Source organism: Mesoplodon bidens (genome assembly GCF_964165515.1).
Source record: "Mesoplodon bidens genome assembly, chromosome: 3".
NCBI lineage: Eukaryota > Metazoa > Chordata > Mammalia > Artiodactyla > Ziphiidae > Mesoplodon > Mesoplodon bidens.
The window spans coordinates 92139314-92156587 of record NC_138178.1 but is presented as its reverse complement, the minus strand read 5'-3'; the positions used below and the strand labels follow the sequence as shown (position 1 = coordinate 92156587).

General features: G+C 44.3%; 2 protein-coding genes across 7 annotated transcripts in view; one reads left to right on the top strand and one right to left on the bottom strand.

Annotated features, from left to right (window-relative positions):
• Positions 1-7686, top strand: part of TUBGCP4 (tubulin gamma complex component 4) — a 58962-nt gene extending 51276 nt beyond the window's left edge. For 2 of the 3 annotated variants that reach the window (XM_081227658.1, XM_081227659.1), the window contains 5 exons: positions 2153-2330; positions 2871-3005; positions 4467-4583; positions 5207-5346; positions 5959-7266. In XM_081227658.1, the coding sequence (XP_081083784.1) occupies positions 2153-2330; positions 2871-3005; positions 4467-4583; positions 5207-5346; positions 5959-5971 (583 nt within the window). In that variant the 3' untranslated portion in view covers positions 5972-7266. Of the gene's footprint in view, positions 1-2152; positions 2331-2870; positions 3006-4466; positions 4584-5206; positions 5347-5958; positions 7267-7623 lie in introns of those variants that run through there. The other variant, XR_014015306.1, reaches the window with a different exon arrangement.
• Positions 7687-7730: 44 nt separating this feature from the next.
• The window catches only part of TP53BP1 (tumor protein p53 binding protein 1), a 73853-nt gene continuing 64309 nt past the window's right edge, over positions 7731-17274 (bottom strand). For all 4 annotated transcript variants that reach the window (XM_081227654.1, XM_081227655.1, XM_081227652.1 and 1 more), the window contains 7 exons: positions 16265-16456; positions 15630-15845; positions 13800-14015; positions 9860-9954; positions 9124-9323; positions 8482-8627; positions 7731-8085 (listed from right to left, as the gene is read on the bottom strand). In XM_081227654.1, coding sequence (XP_081083780.1) covers positions 7898-8085; positions 8482-8627; positions 9124-9323; positions 9860-9954; positions 13800-14015; positions 15630-15845; positions 16265-16456 — 1253 coding nt within the window. In that variant the 3' untranslated portion in view covers positions 7731-7897. The remainder of the gene's footprint in view (positions 8086-8481; positions 8628-9123; positions 9324-9859; positions 9955-13799; positions 14016-15629; positions 15846-16264; positions 16457-17274) is intronic.

Sequence of the window (17274 nt, the reverse complement as noted above, 5' to 3'; positions counted from 1 at the left end):
AACATCATGCTGTTTGTTTCATCTCCTCTTTTTTTTTTGGCCAGAGCCTTATAAAGCAAATCCCAGACATGTCATTTCACTCCACCACTGTGCAATTCAAAAAAGCCATCTTTGGGACTTCCCTGGTGGCGCAGTGGTTGAGAATCCACCTGCCAATGCAGGGGACGTGGGTTCGAGCCCTGGTCCAGGAAGATCCCACATGCCTCAGAGCAACAAAGCCCGTGTGCCACAACTACTGAGCCTGCGTTCTAGAGCCCGCGAGCCACAACTACTGAGCCTGAGTGCCACAACTACTGAAGCCTGTGCACCTAGAGCCCAAGCTCTGCAACAAGAGAAGCCACCACAATGAGAAGCCCACGCACTGCAACGAAGAGTAGCCCCCGCTCACTGCAGGTAGAGAAAGCCCACGCACAGCAACGAAGACCCAACAAGAAAGACCCAATGCAGTCCAAAATAATTTTTTTTAAAAAAAGGCATCTTTTTAACATAACTACAATGCTATTATCACACCCAGTAAAATTAACAATAATTCCTTATTATCTGATATCCAATCCACATGGAAATTTCCCCCATTATCTAAAAAATGTCTTATGGTTGGGTTTGTTCAAATCAGAATACAAACAAGGTGTACTATTTTCATTACATTGTTCCATTAGAAATAATTTTTAAAGGCAGATGGAATCAGGTTATCTTATGCAAGCCGGCCTAAGAATTGGTACATAAGCCCAGTTCCACCAGGAATCAGCTGCTCTTCCCATGCATCTTCTCGGTACAGGGCTCAATATCAGGCAGCTACCTAGAGATCTGTGAGGGGAGCCCTTGATTTTTTTTTTTTTAATTGAAGTATAGTTGGTTTACAATGTTGTGTTAGTTTCAGGTGTACTGCAAAGTGATTCATGTAGATATATATGATTCTTTTTTTTTCAGATTCTTTTCCATTATAGGTTATTATCTTGAATATAGTTCCCTGTGCTATACAGGAGGTCCTTGTTGGTTATCTACTTTATATATAGTCGTGTGTGTCTGTTAATCCCAAACTCCTAACCTATCCCTCCCCACCCCACCCCCCACAGAGCCCTCAATTTTATCTCCTCTTCTGTGGGCTTCAGGGACAGAGAATCACAGCAACCAAAGTCCTTGGTTCCCAACACATTCTTATTTGTCAATGCAGGGCCCTCCTTCCTCCTTCTCTCTCTCTCTCTCTCTCTCTCTCTCTCTCTCTCTCTCTCTCTCTCTCTCACACACACACACACACACACACACACACACACACACACGCCACAGAACCACTTTTAGAACAAAGTCTAGAACACTGGCAGTAATGTCCATTTACCTGTGTGGTCCTTCCCAGCCCTGCCCCCTTGCCTCCCCCAACCCTAAGTGATCACTACCCTAAATTCCATGTTTTCTATCCTTTTTTTAAAATAAATTTTAATTTTTTAAATTTATTTATTTTTGTTTGTTTTACATGCATTTCATTTTTAGCTGTGTTGGGTCTTTGTTGCTGCACGCGGGCTTTCTCTAGTTGCGGCGAACTGGGGCTACTCTTCGTTGCGACACGCGGGCTTCTCATTGCAGTGGCTTCTCTTCTGGAGCACGGGCTCTAGGTGCACACAGCCTTCAGTAGTTGTGGCTTGCGGGCTCTAGAGTGCAGGCTCAGTAGTTGCGGCGCATGGTCTTAGTTCCTCCGCAGCATGTGGTATCTTCCCGGACCAGAGCTCAAACCCGTGTCCCCTGTACTGGCAGGCGAATTGTTAACCACTGCGCCACCAGGGAAGTCCCTTCTATCCTTTTTACACAGTTTTATAACATCTATATATGTTCCCCCAAAGTATATATATCTTTTCTGTTTAGTTAAGCATTACAAAAAAAGGTATCAGGCTCTATGTAATTTTTTTAAATTTCCCTTTATTCAAAATCATATTACTAGGAGTCATTTTATGTTGTACAGCTGAAGTTCATTCATTTTAATGGCTGTGCAATATTCCATCATATAAATAAACCAGTTTATATGTTCCCATCTCTAGGCAAACTTATATCCTTCTTGCCTTTTGGGGAGAAATGGGTGGCACAGAGTCCTAGGGTTTGTCATGCAGGTGGGGCTTGTGGGTGGTGAAGTTTTTATCTTGAATAGTCTGGTGTTTCTGTCAAGGTACAATGTTGTTTTCAAGTACTTGCTGAGTGTGCGCCGGGTACAAGCTGAGCTGCAGCACTGCTGGGCCCTACAGATGCAGCGCAAGCACCTCAAGTCCAACCAGACCGACGCAGTCAAGTGGCGCCTAAGAAACCACATGGCCTTCTTGGTGGATAATCTTCAGTACTACCTCCAGGTCTGTGTCGAGGGATGAGTAGAAGGAAGGGGTGTGAAAAAAAGGTCCAGGAGGTTGGCAGGAGTCATTGAAGAGGAATCCTGCATTTGGTGAAAAACTGTAGTTTGAGAAAATTCACGGATTATATCACTAGGCATGTTTCTTGGGGGGCATTTTAGAGGGTAGTGGAAATAAGTGGATGAAGGAGAACGAGGAATTAAGGTCCTTATCAGTAATGCAGTATTTAATTATTGTTGCCCCTTATTTTATAGTTTGCTGTAACTTCTGGAATCTCATAGGACTTAACCAAGTCAGTCGGCAGAGGGGATAGGGGTGTGGGGGTGAGATCTGCCAAGACATGGGAGGTCATCAGGAAGTAGGCAGATGACTTCCTACAAGGCGAGGCAACATAAGGGGGTCTTTGTTCAGCTTTAAAGGGGCTTGGATAGGAGGAAGGTGAGTGGGGGCAAAGAGTTCCTGTTTCATCCTCTCAGGCATCTGATGTTCTTGAGTACTTAGACTATGCAAGGTACTAAAATCATTTGTCCAACTGTCTACCAGGTTGATGTGCTGGAGTCTCAGTTCTCACAGCTGCTTCATCAAATCAATTCTACCCGAGACTTTGAAAGCATCCGATTGGCTCACGACCACTTCCTGAGCAATTTGCTGGCCCAGTCCTTTATCTTGTTGAAACCTGTAAGTAGGGCTTGTTGGTTTCCTCAGACTGCTTCTAGCCTGACTGTTCCCTTAGGCACTTGCCAGGATATGGAACTATCATTTAGCAACTTTTCAATCTCTATCTTTAAACATTTTTAACAACTTATAAAGCAAAACTAAGAGGGAATACTAAAAAGGAACTTAAATGTCTTTGAATTTCTGAAATACTATATCACAGGATGTGGTGGGCAGCTACAGATGAAAGAATATATGCTTAACCCTCAGAAGAAAGAATTTAAAGAAATTTTTAAAAGCCTGACACCACAGAAAGACTAATGAAAAGCATGTAGAATTTACTTTCTTAGAAATCTTGTGGATCAGCATCGGCCCGTTTGGAAGTTGTTTCACAGACAACTAGAGCAGTGTCTCCCTCTGTGTGTGTGTGTGTGTGTGTGTACATATGTACGTACATATATTGTGTATCTCCCTCAGGGAAGTTATTCCCAGCCTTGGACCCACATGGGAATCATCTGGGAGCTTTAAAGTAATCTAGGACCCAGAGCACTTAAATTAGTAGAACCCAGGCACCAATCTTTGAAAGCTCACAAGCTGATTCCAGTTCAAGGATGAAAAAGCAGGAAGATGAAAATGACCCCTTATAGATTCTAATAGAACAGTTATGCTTTATCTTTGACGGGAGCTACTTGTTATTCCTCAGTTGTGCCACACTCTTTTGTTCTGGTATTTGGGGCTGCTGTTATTTTTAAGGGAGAGTGAGTTCTGTAGATGCCACTCCAAAGGGTTCTGTGAATTGAAAACAACCAAGAACCATTGTCACAGGTAGACTGTCCTTGTACAGTATGAGTGCAGAAAAAGCACTTGGGGAAAGCAGAATATCAGAGCAGGTGATCGTCATTAAATATTTATTGAGTGCTTACTGTATGCAAGGCACTGGGGATACAAAGAGGTATAAGTCATGGCTCTGCCCTTAAGGAGCTCACAATCTAGTTGGAGAAACAGGACTTACATACATCACAGATCAGTAACAACACAGACGGCCTGAACAAACGCCAAGTAAACAGTACAGGTAATATAGAGGAGAGGGAAGCAAGGGGTCGCTAAAGGCTGTGGTGGGGAAGGGAGCGCGCTGTTAGGAGTAGGACTCAAGCTGGTATTGAGGAGAGTATCCCAGGCACAGGGAACAACACTGAAAGCAAAGCTCAAGGTGGGAGCACACTCGGTGGGTCCCAGAGACAACGACTAGTTTAATGTGGCTCGAGTGGAGTTTTCGTGCAGGGTGACTAAGAATGACAGTGTCTTTGCCTGGAAGGGAAGAGTGTTTTACACATGTTGCATTTTGAGGGGCTGGCAGGACTTGCATTGTCTCTCCTGAGGTCAGATGTAGAGAATGGGAATAGGTTGGCTCTTATTTTCCCAAATCTTTAATTTCACAGGTGTGTCTTCCTTTTTCTCCTAACGTCAACTGTGTTTCCTGGCTAGGTGTTTCACTGCCTGAATGAAATCTTAGATCTCTGCCACAGCTTTTGCTCGCTGGTCAGTCAGAACCTGGGCCCACTGGATGAACGTGGGGCCGCCCAGCTGAGCATCCTGGTGAAGGTAAGTCAGCCTGGCCACTGGAAGTAAGCAGCCCTGTCCAAAGGACAGAGGTGGCTTTGTGGATGGGAAATTGTGATCTTTTCCTCTGAGTCAGTTAAAACATTTCCCCAATACATACACACAGAAATAATAAGATACAAAGATAAAAAATGTTGGTATCAGTTTTTAAAGCAGATAATTACGTGCTGCCTGAGCGTTCAAATATAGTTCAGCCCTGAATAGTTTATTCAGCCCACCAGATATGCACTGGCTTTGTTCTTACTTTCTAACATCCAACCTCCTTACTTCCTTGAACTAACCCTCTCTTTCACTGAGATTATAATTACCCACCTGTAACGAAAACACAGGCTCTCCCCAACCCCAGTACACAGCAGAATATATTAATTTGAAGCTGGCTGCTAAATTCCTACTGAGTATGAGAATACTTTCATAGGAAGTCATGCATTCTATGGACTCGGTATGAAGAAGTCATTTTAGGAGCTAATAGAAATGGGAATGGGGAAGGCCAGTTGGTACTGTGGAATTTTCAGCAAGACTTCCAAGGAATCTCCCCTGCCCCCTCAGTCCACATGGATAGCTGGTAAGTCTAAGAGGAATGACAGCTTGAGTCCTTCTCTCTGCAGGGTTTTAGCCGCCAGTCTTCACTCTTATTCAAGATTCTCTCCAGTGTTCGCAATCATCAGATCAACTCGGATTTGGCTCAACTACTGTTACGACTAGATTATAACAAATATTACACCCAGGCTGGTGGCACCCTGGGCAGGTAGGAACAACCACCTTTGGGGCACTCAGTGGACTGTGTGTGTGTGGCTTTGTAACGAGTTGTAGAATTCCAGAGCTGGAAGGAGACTTTAGCCATCATCTAGTCCAAATACCCTCCTTTTATAAACAAGGAAAGTAAGGCTCAGCAAGAGAAAGAGCTGTGTCTGATCATCAGTGAAGATTATTTTGCAGTCAGAGTCGTCATCAGAGTAAAGAACCAGCACTCCTGGCGCTGAGGCAGGGTGTCAGTCCCTAGCGCGATGCGAACCGGCCAGGCAGCCTTAGCGTCCCCCACCCCAGCCTCCCTGTCCCCCAGATTTTTGCCTCTGAAAGGAGGGGACTGCTCCTTCTAACTCCAAACTTTTAAAAAATCTAATAGTGAGACTCAGTGGTAGATGTCTTCTCTCAGAGGTCTGTCCCACTCAAAAAAGCAATTTATTATTCTGCTTTCTCTCTCTGAAATGTCAAGCAGATTTCTCCTAAGTGATTTTATTAGCAAGAAGAGTTTTAAGATGAGATTATCTAGATCACAGGTTGCCGTGATTCATATTTCTTGGAAGAAAATCTTGGGAAAGCATGATATTTTGATGCAACTCTTTTTTCTCTTTTGTAGTTTTGGGATGTGAGAGTCTCTGGTCCACAAACTAAGTCAGTCAATCCCCTGCGTTGTAACAGAAGATTCAAAACAAACATCCCATTCTCTGGCCAGACACTGTATGTCTGCAGCTACTGGAAAAAGCTCTACCTTTTCTCCTAGAAGCAGTTATTGAACATCCATGGATACAAATCCTACCCCCCTTCCCATGTGGAAGGGGCACCTGCCCCACCTTAGGGGAGTTCTTAACCCATCCACCAAGGAGGACTTGTGGCGTCAGCCCTCCCTCTGCTGACCGTGCAGGATCTGTTACATTGAGAACATTGTCGGGTATGTTCATTTCCTGAGCACCTATGTGCCTAGGTTCTGTTCAAACCGGGGGACAGAGCAGTAAGCTGTACAGATCAGAACGTTAAATGGCTCGTGTGAAAAAGGAATTACATGTATTAATAAGTCAAATTCTGGATGTTACCACTGAGCAAGAAAGGCACCAGGTAAGACAGGCTTCCCCACACCCCACAGACCTCCTTTCCTCTTTCAGAAATTAAAACTGAGCATCTCCTGTCCTTAAGGATCTTCAAAACTGTGAATCTGAAGAATTTTACCAGTAACTTCCAATTATCTCAGATTGGTAAGAGGGTAATAATTCTGGCTATTGACAATGTATTCAAAGTATTTTTTAACAAAGAAAAAAGGTCCTTAAGAAAAAAAATTGTTAGATTTTGAATACTGAAAGATGCAGATCTAATTATCCCATCTTGGAAGGACCACAGGAGTAATCTGGCCCAACCATCACTGATAACCATCAATCTTCCTATCAGTGTGAACCAAAATATTCATTGAATAACCCCCTCCAAACTGAAAAAGAATGCAGCATTCTGGCCTCAGTGTGTAGCCACTCAATCTGGTCCTCATCTCTACATCTTCCACCACATACTATACACCCTTATTCCCTGTAATTGCCAGCTAAAGATGACCCCTTCCACTGCTTCCTCTGGAGCAGAGGTTAGCAAACTATGGCCACCCACCTGTTTTTGCAAATAAAGTTTTATTGGGACCCAGTCACACTCATTTGCTTACCTACAGTCTACAGTTGCTTCCATGCTGTTGTAGCAAAGATGAGTCGTTGTGGCACACCAAATGGCCCACAAAGCCTAAAATATTTACTATCTATCTGGCAGAAAAAAAAAGATATTTAAGCCCACTTTAGAGAATGAGAGGACATCAACAGGGATGATGCTAGAAGTACAGAAGGAACAGCTTCCAGCAACTGGGACAGTAACCGTAATAAAATTTTGGACCTCTGGCTAGAGCTTCTAACAAACATTTCCAAGTGTTATCACTGTTCCTTATGTTTATCCTTGTAGCAAGTCGTCAAGTTTATAGTCACCACCCATTCACAACAATTGGTCCTTTTCCCTTTTGGCTCTGAGAGTACAGTACCCACAAGGTCAGCTGTTAGTGAGCTCAACTCTAAAGAGAGATTTTTTTTTTCATTGCCAGAAAACTAAGAGCTGTGCCCAATTCCACTCAACTTCTGCCACAACTATAAATCTGGGCCTGTTGTAAAATCAGGTTTTTGAAAGTGCTGAATTTTAGACAGCCCAGGTTAATCTTTTGACAGACAATGATACCACAGAAAACTTTAAAAAAAATTCACTCCTTGTTATTTTCCTTGGCTAGCTGTCCTTCTACAGTGAACAAGCCCATTGAAAACTGCAGAGAAGGTACTATGTTTGTCTTGCTATTTGTTGAGATTAAGTTCAAAGAAATGGATGAAGAAATCCCAGTTACTACAACCAGAGATTCAACATTTATTTTATCATAAAAGTCCAGCAAATAAAAGTATATACAAGATCCATGCAAGGAATCTGGTCACACACAAGACACATTTAAAACCTGGTTAAAACACAGTCTTCACAACACCAGGGAATAAAACCGGTAAGACCGAGTATCCTTAGTGAGAAACATAATCGTGTTTATATTTCGGATGCTGCTTGAATCCAATTCTCTGCCCAACAATGAGGCACTGGATCACCCACTCTTGTGACACCACAGGCAGCTGCAATGCTTCAGCACACTTCAGCACCGAGGCTGGGCACGAGGGGTCCGTCACCACCACATCAAATACCCCTAAAGCAATATCTGCAGGAAGCAGGGGAAGGTGAGTGAGGAAAGGAGACTCAATTTTAGCCCTCCAGTAAAACGACAGATGAGCCTTCTCACCAGTATATCCCGCTCTGCCCAAACTAAAGCCCTTCATGTCAAACACAGTGCCACTGATCACAACCAAAAGTGAAAAGTCACAATCACTATATGCTGGCCTTGAGTTTAGCAGGTATACCGGTGGACACCAGGAGAAGCATAAGCAGCCCGGTGCGTCACTCATGTTGGCTCACCTCTTGAAGGTGGTACTTTTCTTCTCTTAGAAACACAGGTAAGGTCAGCCTATCAGGACTGAGACTTAGACCACAAGGCCTAAGTGCTACGGGTCATGGACATCCTTGGAGCAATAACAACACACACACACTTTCCAGGTACCTTTGTTATGGGCACTTGAATGGTGCTGCTTCACAGAGGCTGCCCCCCCAGTCATGAGGATCTCAGACCAGAGCTCCAGGAAGTTCTGCTGTTGGTCTGATACCAAGAGTACCTTCAGATTCTGGAAAGGGTTTTCACGGGGTTGCCTACGAAGGAGTCAGAGAAACAGCATGACAGATAATATCCAACGACAGCCTTTCTGCAAAGGGACGCAGGTACAGCTGACTGCTTTCAATAGCCCCGCGTTAGGGTATCACCCCCGCTTCCCTCTTTCTCTGAATGATGTGTATTTTCTGGGATCCTGACCTTCTCATCTACCCCTTCTGATTTCCATGTTTATCCTGAGGCCTAGTATAAGCCAAATCATGCTCCTGAGCCTGTATTTTTAGACGTGTTGCTTAAAACAAGTTGAGAATATTGAATCTACATGAAAATCTCACACATTTTCAAAAGGTCCCTAACCAATATACTCTAGGATAATAAACTAGACGAACTGCTAAAATAATCTCAAACCCACTCAAATTCTGTAATTTATCCTACGATCATTCTAGTTTCTAGAAATATTTACTCTCCTAGATTCTCCCCCTCTGGAAGCTTGCCGTCTTCCTGTCTGCCGTTCTAGATGGGCTCTCAGCTACTCACCAATCCAGAATTCTTTGCTCCTCGAGGCTGTACCCAGCTGGCAGCAGATAATTGCGGTAATTCTGGAGCTGGTTGGCATGGCAACTATCATGGACCCAGACATGAGACACACAAGGAATCCCACTGGCAAGGCACAGGAAGTACTTCCGGGTTCGACAATGCTGATCCGCAATTAGGAGACACTGGTAGGCTGTATTACACTGGAAGAAAAGGAATGGCACCCATGGGTCTAGTGACTTCTAGGGAAAGCCCCTGAACAGCAGCCTTAATGAGTCATAGGGAACAGATCTGAACACTTCCGTATACTATCCAAAACGTGACTGAGTCTGTCCTTCTGCCCAAGGCCTCTTCTCTCACTAAAAACCCCAAGTAGCTTCCCTAGATAATCTCCCTGCCTCACCTGCAGCTTTCTGGAGGCCTAAATCCGCAAGAGACAACCAAACCCCAAGTATTTAGCCAACACTGTAATAGGGATTGCTATTAAACACCAATTTTAATCTGCTTTTGTCCCAGCAACAGAACCACAGCTATTAAGTGACCCAAGGTTCTAACTTCTCTTCCTTGTACACAGTAAAAATTCTGTTTCATGCAACAATGTTTTGGCAGTTTCCCAGTTCCTGAAATCTCTAGCGACTGTATCCATCGTCCCTGGCCCCTATCAGCCTTCTTCTCGGTACAGCAAGTGGACTCTTCTCATCGCTGCCCCTTTGGGAATCTACACAAAGAAACTCCTCACCTGGGCTTCATTGAAGTCTTCGAGAATATAGCCAGCTCCTGCTCGAAGCTGGGATTCTGTGTATTGCTTGTTGAAAGGAGGAATTTCTAAAAATTCTATTAAAGAGACATAACCAAGGTAATAGTTACTACCAGCTGGTTTTTTATTTGCTACTTTATGCCTGCTTCTTACTGCCCCTTCTCCCCAGCTGTCTCCACAGCATTGTGTCCCAAAGACACAGGTGAAGGGCTTCCCCATGGGTCAGAAAGAGATCTGTCTTGAGGCCTATAAAATGCTGCCAAAAGAAGGGAAAGAGCAGGAGGGATGGGGGAAGATGAGAAATGGAGGCAGGTCCTACATCTGAAAACATCAAAAGTTTCTACACTAAGAATGAGTCATGGGACTGTGCACAGGGACGGACATGCACCCACTTCCCACAGTGCTGTACTCCAACTTGAGTAACCCTTACCATCAGGAAGTTCCTCCTTATGTCTACCCTAAATCTCTCCTTGTGCAAACTAAGCCTATTTCCTCTAATTCTGCCTTCTGTGGAGATGAAGAATGAAGCACTTTTTATAATAAAGCCTTCAAATTTGCCCTTCATCAGCAGCATTTTACCCCCTTATACACTAAATCTTTGATAAACCAAAATGCTCAAAGAAAACAGTTTTTTAAATTTAACTAATTAAAGTGAAGGTTAGCCAGAAAATCCTGATTCAACCTTTTATTGAAAACTATAAAAACTATAAAACTTCAAGACCTTTGATGGTCTTGAAGTACCTCAGGACACTGAACATCAATGACTGCTCTATAGTCTTGAGGGTCAAGTAGAAGTACAAGTTACGAGAGATGAGGCTGAAGCTGTAACAACCCTAGGCAATTAGAAATTGCTTCTTTTGACCAATATCTAATTTGAGCTTGTTTTCTCGTCATCTGCTCCTCTTATAAAAATAACACATTAAAAAATATATTTAATTAGGAAATTGGAGAAATTAAGCTCTAATGAACTTATCACCAATAAAAAACCCAACCAAATGTATAAAAGTTCAGTGCCAGGACCACTCCCTTCCCCCTCATACCCATAGTAAAACCTGCTGGAGCAGACCCCCTGAGGAGGCTGCCCAGCCCCCTGCTCTCTGGTGCCCTCCCTGCTGCTGGAGCTGCTCAGGCAGTGTTGATGCCCCAAACTCAGGCCTCTGTTTAGGTCTGACTGGCCAGCTTATTCACTTTTATTGCTCTTTTCCTGAAAATGAAAACTCAAAATCAAACTGGAAACTCTAAAGGGTTATAAGAAACTCGGAATACAGCAAGACTATTTCTCAGTTTTGCCGTGGCATCCTCGACCCATATCAACATATCATGCCGCAATTTTCAGTACCAGCACTCTACTGCTGAGTCACTGCCAAGGCCCCGCACAGCTCTTTATTTGTCTCAAGACTTCTATTTGATGTCTAACTTAATCCAGGACCATTTCTAGTCCCAACCTGTTTAGATTTTAATCCCCATCTATATTTCCTGCATTTGTGTAATCAAATGTTACCCTGTCTAGGCAGTCCCTTTCTCATTTTTCTCAGTTAGTTTGGATTTAATTTTCTTTTGACTTCATGAGTGGCCCTGTCAACCAGAGGCTAAAATGAACAGGTTTTTAATTCCATCATCTAAATCAAGGATGAAGGTACTAAAACCTAACTCTGGAGTCCATCCCTGTGGCTGATGGGTCCCTGATGGTGTGCCACCTAATGAGACTAGGTGCCATATTCTTAACTCGTTACTAAATATGTCTCACAAGACTGATTCAAATATTTTACTGAGCTCCTGATATAAATAAAAGAGATTCTCATTTATCTGGAAGATATACCACATAGTTTCTTAAAAACTAATTCTGTGGAGGACCGTTCTAATACAAACGTCTCGGGCTTCTTGAGATAGAGGAACCTTTAAACATTCTCGTATACCAAAAATATCAAAGGATTTTGGTACTGTTGGGGCAATGTCTAAGGATGAAGGAGCAACATAAAGCAGACATACTCACCATAACCACACTTTCTATAAAAAACATGGAGATCCCTCTAAAAAATTGTCCAAATTCCTCCTCATTTAGACAAAACCTACCTCCCCTCACACATGGTTACAAGAATGGGATTAAAAACATTTGATATATCTGCAAAGGGGAATGGAGGGAATTCTCAGGTTTATTAAATCTCACACAGGCTCACAGATTTTGAAGGAATTTGACAGCCTGCATCTCATACCAAAGCCAGCTTTCTTAGGCATGCTGTACCGATCAACAAATAAAACATCTATAGAGCTGCTTTGTGAAGTCCTGGTCTAGGAAAGGGCTAGGAGTGTGTTGAAGAATAAAGACTAGAGTCCATCAATATTGTGAAAGCAAAACCAGACCACGAACACGGTTTTGATACCATGACACACCTCTTCACAGAAACCTCAAGGGACTCCCAATCCCTTATGATCAAAAGTCAAACTATATTCCTGGCTAGGAAACTCCTCACACACCTCATTTCCCACTGTACCTATCTGAATTCTGTCTGACAAACTAGGCCTGATCCACACTTAATCTTGAAAACCCCCCACTCTACACCTCCCACACCCTAAAGCCTCAATACTCACGACTGTTTGTGCACCTTCCAGATGGTATAAACCTCAATTGCAACTCCCTGACCACCCTTCCCACGTCCCTGAACGGATCTCCACATAGCTGTAGCTGATGAGATATAGCTTTGGTTAATTAAGAAAATCAGGGGCTTCCCTGGTGGTGCAGTGGTTAAGAATCCGCCTGCCAATGCAGGGGACACGGGTTCGAGCCCTGGTCCGGGAAGATTCCCACATGTCACGGAGCAACTGAGCCCGTGCACCACAACTACTGAGGCTGTGCTCTAGAGCTCGCGTGCCACAACTACTGAAGCCCGTGCACCTAGAGCCCCTGCTCCGCAACAAGAGAAGCCACCACAATGAGAAGCCCGTGCACCACAAAGAGTGGCCCCCCTCTCCCCAACTTGAGAAAAGCCCGCACGCAGCAATGAAGACCCAACACAGCCAAAAATAAAATAAATAATAAAATAAATATATTTAAAAGAAAAAATAGAAAATCATCCACATACCTGAAGCGCCAACCATCACAGATCTGCAGTTGGTGCTATTTTCTGAAAACGATGTTCCCTGATTCGATTCCCTCTTGCAAGACTCAGCATTAGTCAGAACTCTAACTTGTAGAACATCATTCCGTTCAGACTGTTAGTCTTTGCAGACACATTTGGGTACCGCACTGCTGTCAGTCACTTGTATTACAATGTATATTTGTACCTGCCCAGTTTTCTCTCCTAGATCACACGCTCTTTAGACAGTTCAAGTAATTTCTACCTCTCCCCATTGCAGTCTACTCAAACCCTAAGTAACAGACAGCATAGAAATGTGTAGGTTTAGTTTAAGGTTGAAACACAAGAGTTGAAAAGGCCTAGAGGCTCCTTCTCTGAAATCACCCTGGGACACTGGGTACCTCACATTCCCAGTCTTACAGACCTCAAGAGAATGAACTTCACTCTAGCCCCTAGAACACAAAAGGGAAGGATGGCAGGGCATTCAGAAACCTGACTGACGTGGATGATTGATTGTAGTAGGTAAAGTGAACGTTGGGTTCTAAGTCCCAAGTCTACCATTATCGTGGATAAAAAGCAATTATTTGACCTCTCCAAGCTTGTTTCTGCGTCTATAAAATGGGTAACATCTATCTCCCATCTGCCTCACAGGATTGTTTTGAGGAACTGATCACTAAAAGGAATTCTGTGAGAAGAGTCTATAAACCAAGAAGCAGGGTTAAATTAATTTTCCCTGACCGTGATTCCAGTTGCCACTTGCCCTTCCTCCTCTACAGATGGTTCAATAAAGTGAATGGAAAGGAAGGAAGTACATGTGTTAGAGCCCCCAGGGCTTCTTAGGGCCTTACCCTCCTCTTCCTCGCTGCTTCCTGTAGGACCATCTGGCAATTTGGAGCGGCTAGCCAACTTGTCACTTGTTGTGGCCATGGTGAGGAGAAAGGCATAGCCCAGAAACAAGGTCTTGTTGAGGGGCAGAGGCCCTCTCTGCTCTTCCAGGGCAGAGGGTTCACCCATGTTGTCTCCACTCTCACAGGGGCTCACAAACTCTCCTGCCCCCACTGCACCTGGAAGGACAGAGGCACAGAGTACAGACCATTCCTAGGCACGATGGGATGCGCAGGCAGTGTCCTGATGAGCTTTTTTGAGCTATAAACCAAAGACCAATCCTATGGCCAACAACCTAGGAACAAGTTTGCAGTGTAGAGAAGCTCTATGTACTCAAGTTTTACAGTCATGACAATGTATACGTTATTTTCATAAGTGAAAATCAACTAGTATTGTTTTTATACAGCCAAACCAAATACTTCTGAGGCCATCTGCAGAAAAGGTGATTCTAATACAAAGATAAAGTAAAAGTGAAAAATGTTTGGAAATCTTCAGCCCACTTTCTCTGCCCAGTGCCCTGATTTCCCCAGGATATGTGATATTTTGAAGCAGCCTTTGAAAAACTGGGTTCACCAAGAAATGTCCCCAGCAGATACTCCCACCCTATCCCTGACCCTCACCAGAACAGTGCACAGAACTTTGTAATAAAGTGTTTCTACATGTTGATGGAACAATATCAAAACAGCCTGCTTCAACTGCCCCAGTTTCCAACACCTGGGAGTAGGTAAGTGAATCAGCCAGTCCAGAACACCCATGCTCGGAGTGCCCCAATAAATCCTCGAGAAGAAAACAAATACCTGACTTGGAGAAGCTGAATCATAGGCTCATTAGGCTCATTAGGAGGCTAAGATGACAGACAGGTCATGCCTCCCTAAAATAAAACCAGCAGCAAGAGAACAGTCTGATATAGCATGTATAAGCCTGGTCTTCAAAGTCAGACTGCCTGAGTCTGAATTCTGGATTACCGTGTCACCTTGGGAAAGTTAGCCAACTTTTCTGTATCTCAGATTCTTCAACTAGAAAATGAGTTCTAGCACCTATACCTCATAGGGATTATATGAGGTACTATGTATAACGCAAGTAATTCCATGCCTCACATACCCTGTAACACAGCAGAGGCGTTAGATAGATATGGAGATGACACAACTCAAATACACAGGAAACAAAAGCAGCTCTGGTGCCAGGACGGATGTAACAACCAATGAACTTCCTCAGTTTGCGAGACTCAGAAAGCGCCCTTGGGGCAGACTCTGAGGACTTTACCTCTGTGTCTCCAGAAGCCACAGTGGCTGGGCCTGGGTCACCGTACAGACCCAGTAAACAATAAATGGATTGAACTCCTCTATTAATATGACTTGAGGGGCTAGAAAGGGGTTATTTGGGGGTAGGTAGGGAGAGGGGAGATACAAGCCAAGGTACTGGCTTTCAATAGGACATCTGGGAAAGCCAAAGGGCCCTGAGCACAAGGGAGAGGGGAGCCGAGCTTCTGGAGGGAGATGGTGCCAGAAAAAGCAAGAGGTCTACGAAACATTTCACCTGTTTTGAATCTGCTCAAAATGCATTACATTTCCTCTCCCTCCTAGAACCAACACAGGGGTCAGTGGATGTTGCCAATCAAGACCCGGCTTCCTATCTACCTGACTGGACTCTGCTGGGAGATGGAGGCTTGTGCAGGACTCCAGCTGTGTAACTGGGACGGAGGAGCCATTGCGTGTATCAGGCTCCGTCTCTCCAGCAGCTGACCCTGCATTTGCTGTGATCTGAGGGAGAATGAGGCAAAAGGGAGCACTCACCAGGTTTCACAGTGGCAGATTTCCGGCCTCGCTTGGCAGGGGACCGTTCCTCCTCAGAAGTGGTAAGTTTTCTTTTGCCTGAGGGAACTCCGGTGGAGGCACGAGGGCTTTCTGTGATCTTTCGGGTAGGGGTTGTACTGCTGCTGCTGGAGGCAGTGGGGGTGGCGGGGGAGCTGATGTTACTTCGCCGCTTCCGTTTCCCTTCCACCAAATTGTCTATGGGAGGATAAGCCGAAGGTGAGTCAACTCCCATGGTCTGAGGCCCTGAACGCCAAGAAGCTGGGCACAGCCTGATTCAGAGACCGCCACACTCTTTCCCCCACCTCCCATGGGGGCAGGAAGCCTCCTTTAAGGCCACCATATTTTCTGTTTCAGTCTCTGCCATGACTAAAATGTGCTGGGTCCCTTATAGAACTGGGGAGGCAAAAAAAAATCTGAGGACTTACTATTTGGTCTTGGCGAGAAAACAGAGCTATGCAGTGGCTCCAAAAAAACTGGCTCATTACCATCTCATAAACGACAAAAGAATGATAAGATTCAGGGAAGCATTACTGATTGCTCTAAAAGCCACTCCTCCTACCACAAGCAGGCCAGGGTCCAGAGGCAGTTAGTTGTTCAGGAAGCAGAGGTCTTACCTAAGCTGATATCTGCTGCCTTGGTGAGGGGCGTCACTGCCTCATATGGGCCTAGGCCGTACTGCTCTCTCAGTCTGTTTCCTTGCTCCAAGGACAAGATGACAGCCATTCGCTTATACCACTTCCTTTGGCCTTCTTTTTCAATGCTGTAGTACAACTCTCCAGACTCCTTCCTATGCCCTTTCACCACTCCTGGGTAGGAAAAACATAAAAGCAGCTTGCTGTTTAGGCTGCTCAGCATGCACTCAGAGCAGGCCTGAGTCAGGGAATTAGAGGAGGTACAACAGAGGACTGCAGTTAGGGCTGAACAGAACCCTGGCTGTCAATCCCAGACACCGCACCACTTAGGGTACATGTAGACACCACCCAGGGACTGGAACGTGAAGCTTCTCAGCAGAAGGAGCCCTTTAGTTATAAAATAAAGCTTCCTAAAGCCAGCCTTTGCAGGTCGTTAGCGGTTCAAATGGTTCTTGAAGTGAAACGGCATGTGGTTTGTTAAACAGTCCCATTACAACTTTATAAACCTTTCCTTCTTGGTTTCTTTGGAGGCTGGGTGATAATTCTTGAGTTAAGTTGTAGATGAAAGACGACATCATTCAAAGAGAGAGAGCATGTGTCTGTGTAGCAAAATCAAAATAGAGATATAGAGCAGAGAAAGGAAAAAAATAAATCCTGCCTCTCCTCCCTGATCTTCCCTCCTTATTATCTACTTTTCTGCTCTTGTTCTGATTCAGAACCTCAAGATAAGGCCTCTAGATTAGAAGGAACACGATGTGGGGTATAAAAGGAAACTGGGCTAGAATTCAGGAGACCTGAGCCTAGGCCTAATTCTGCTACCACCAAGCTGCGTGATCTTGGGCAAGACCCATTTCCAATCCTATGAAAAAGATACATATATAAATATAAACATAAATGCAACACACATATGATATAAAAACAGGGCACTGATGTGAATACTTTCTCATTCCTATGAACAGAAGGGTTCATTTGTTCTCTCCCATTAGCCTGTG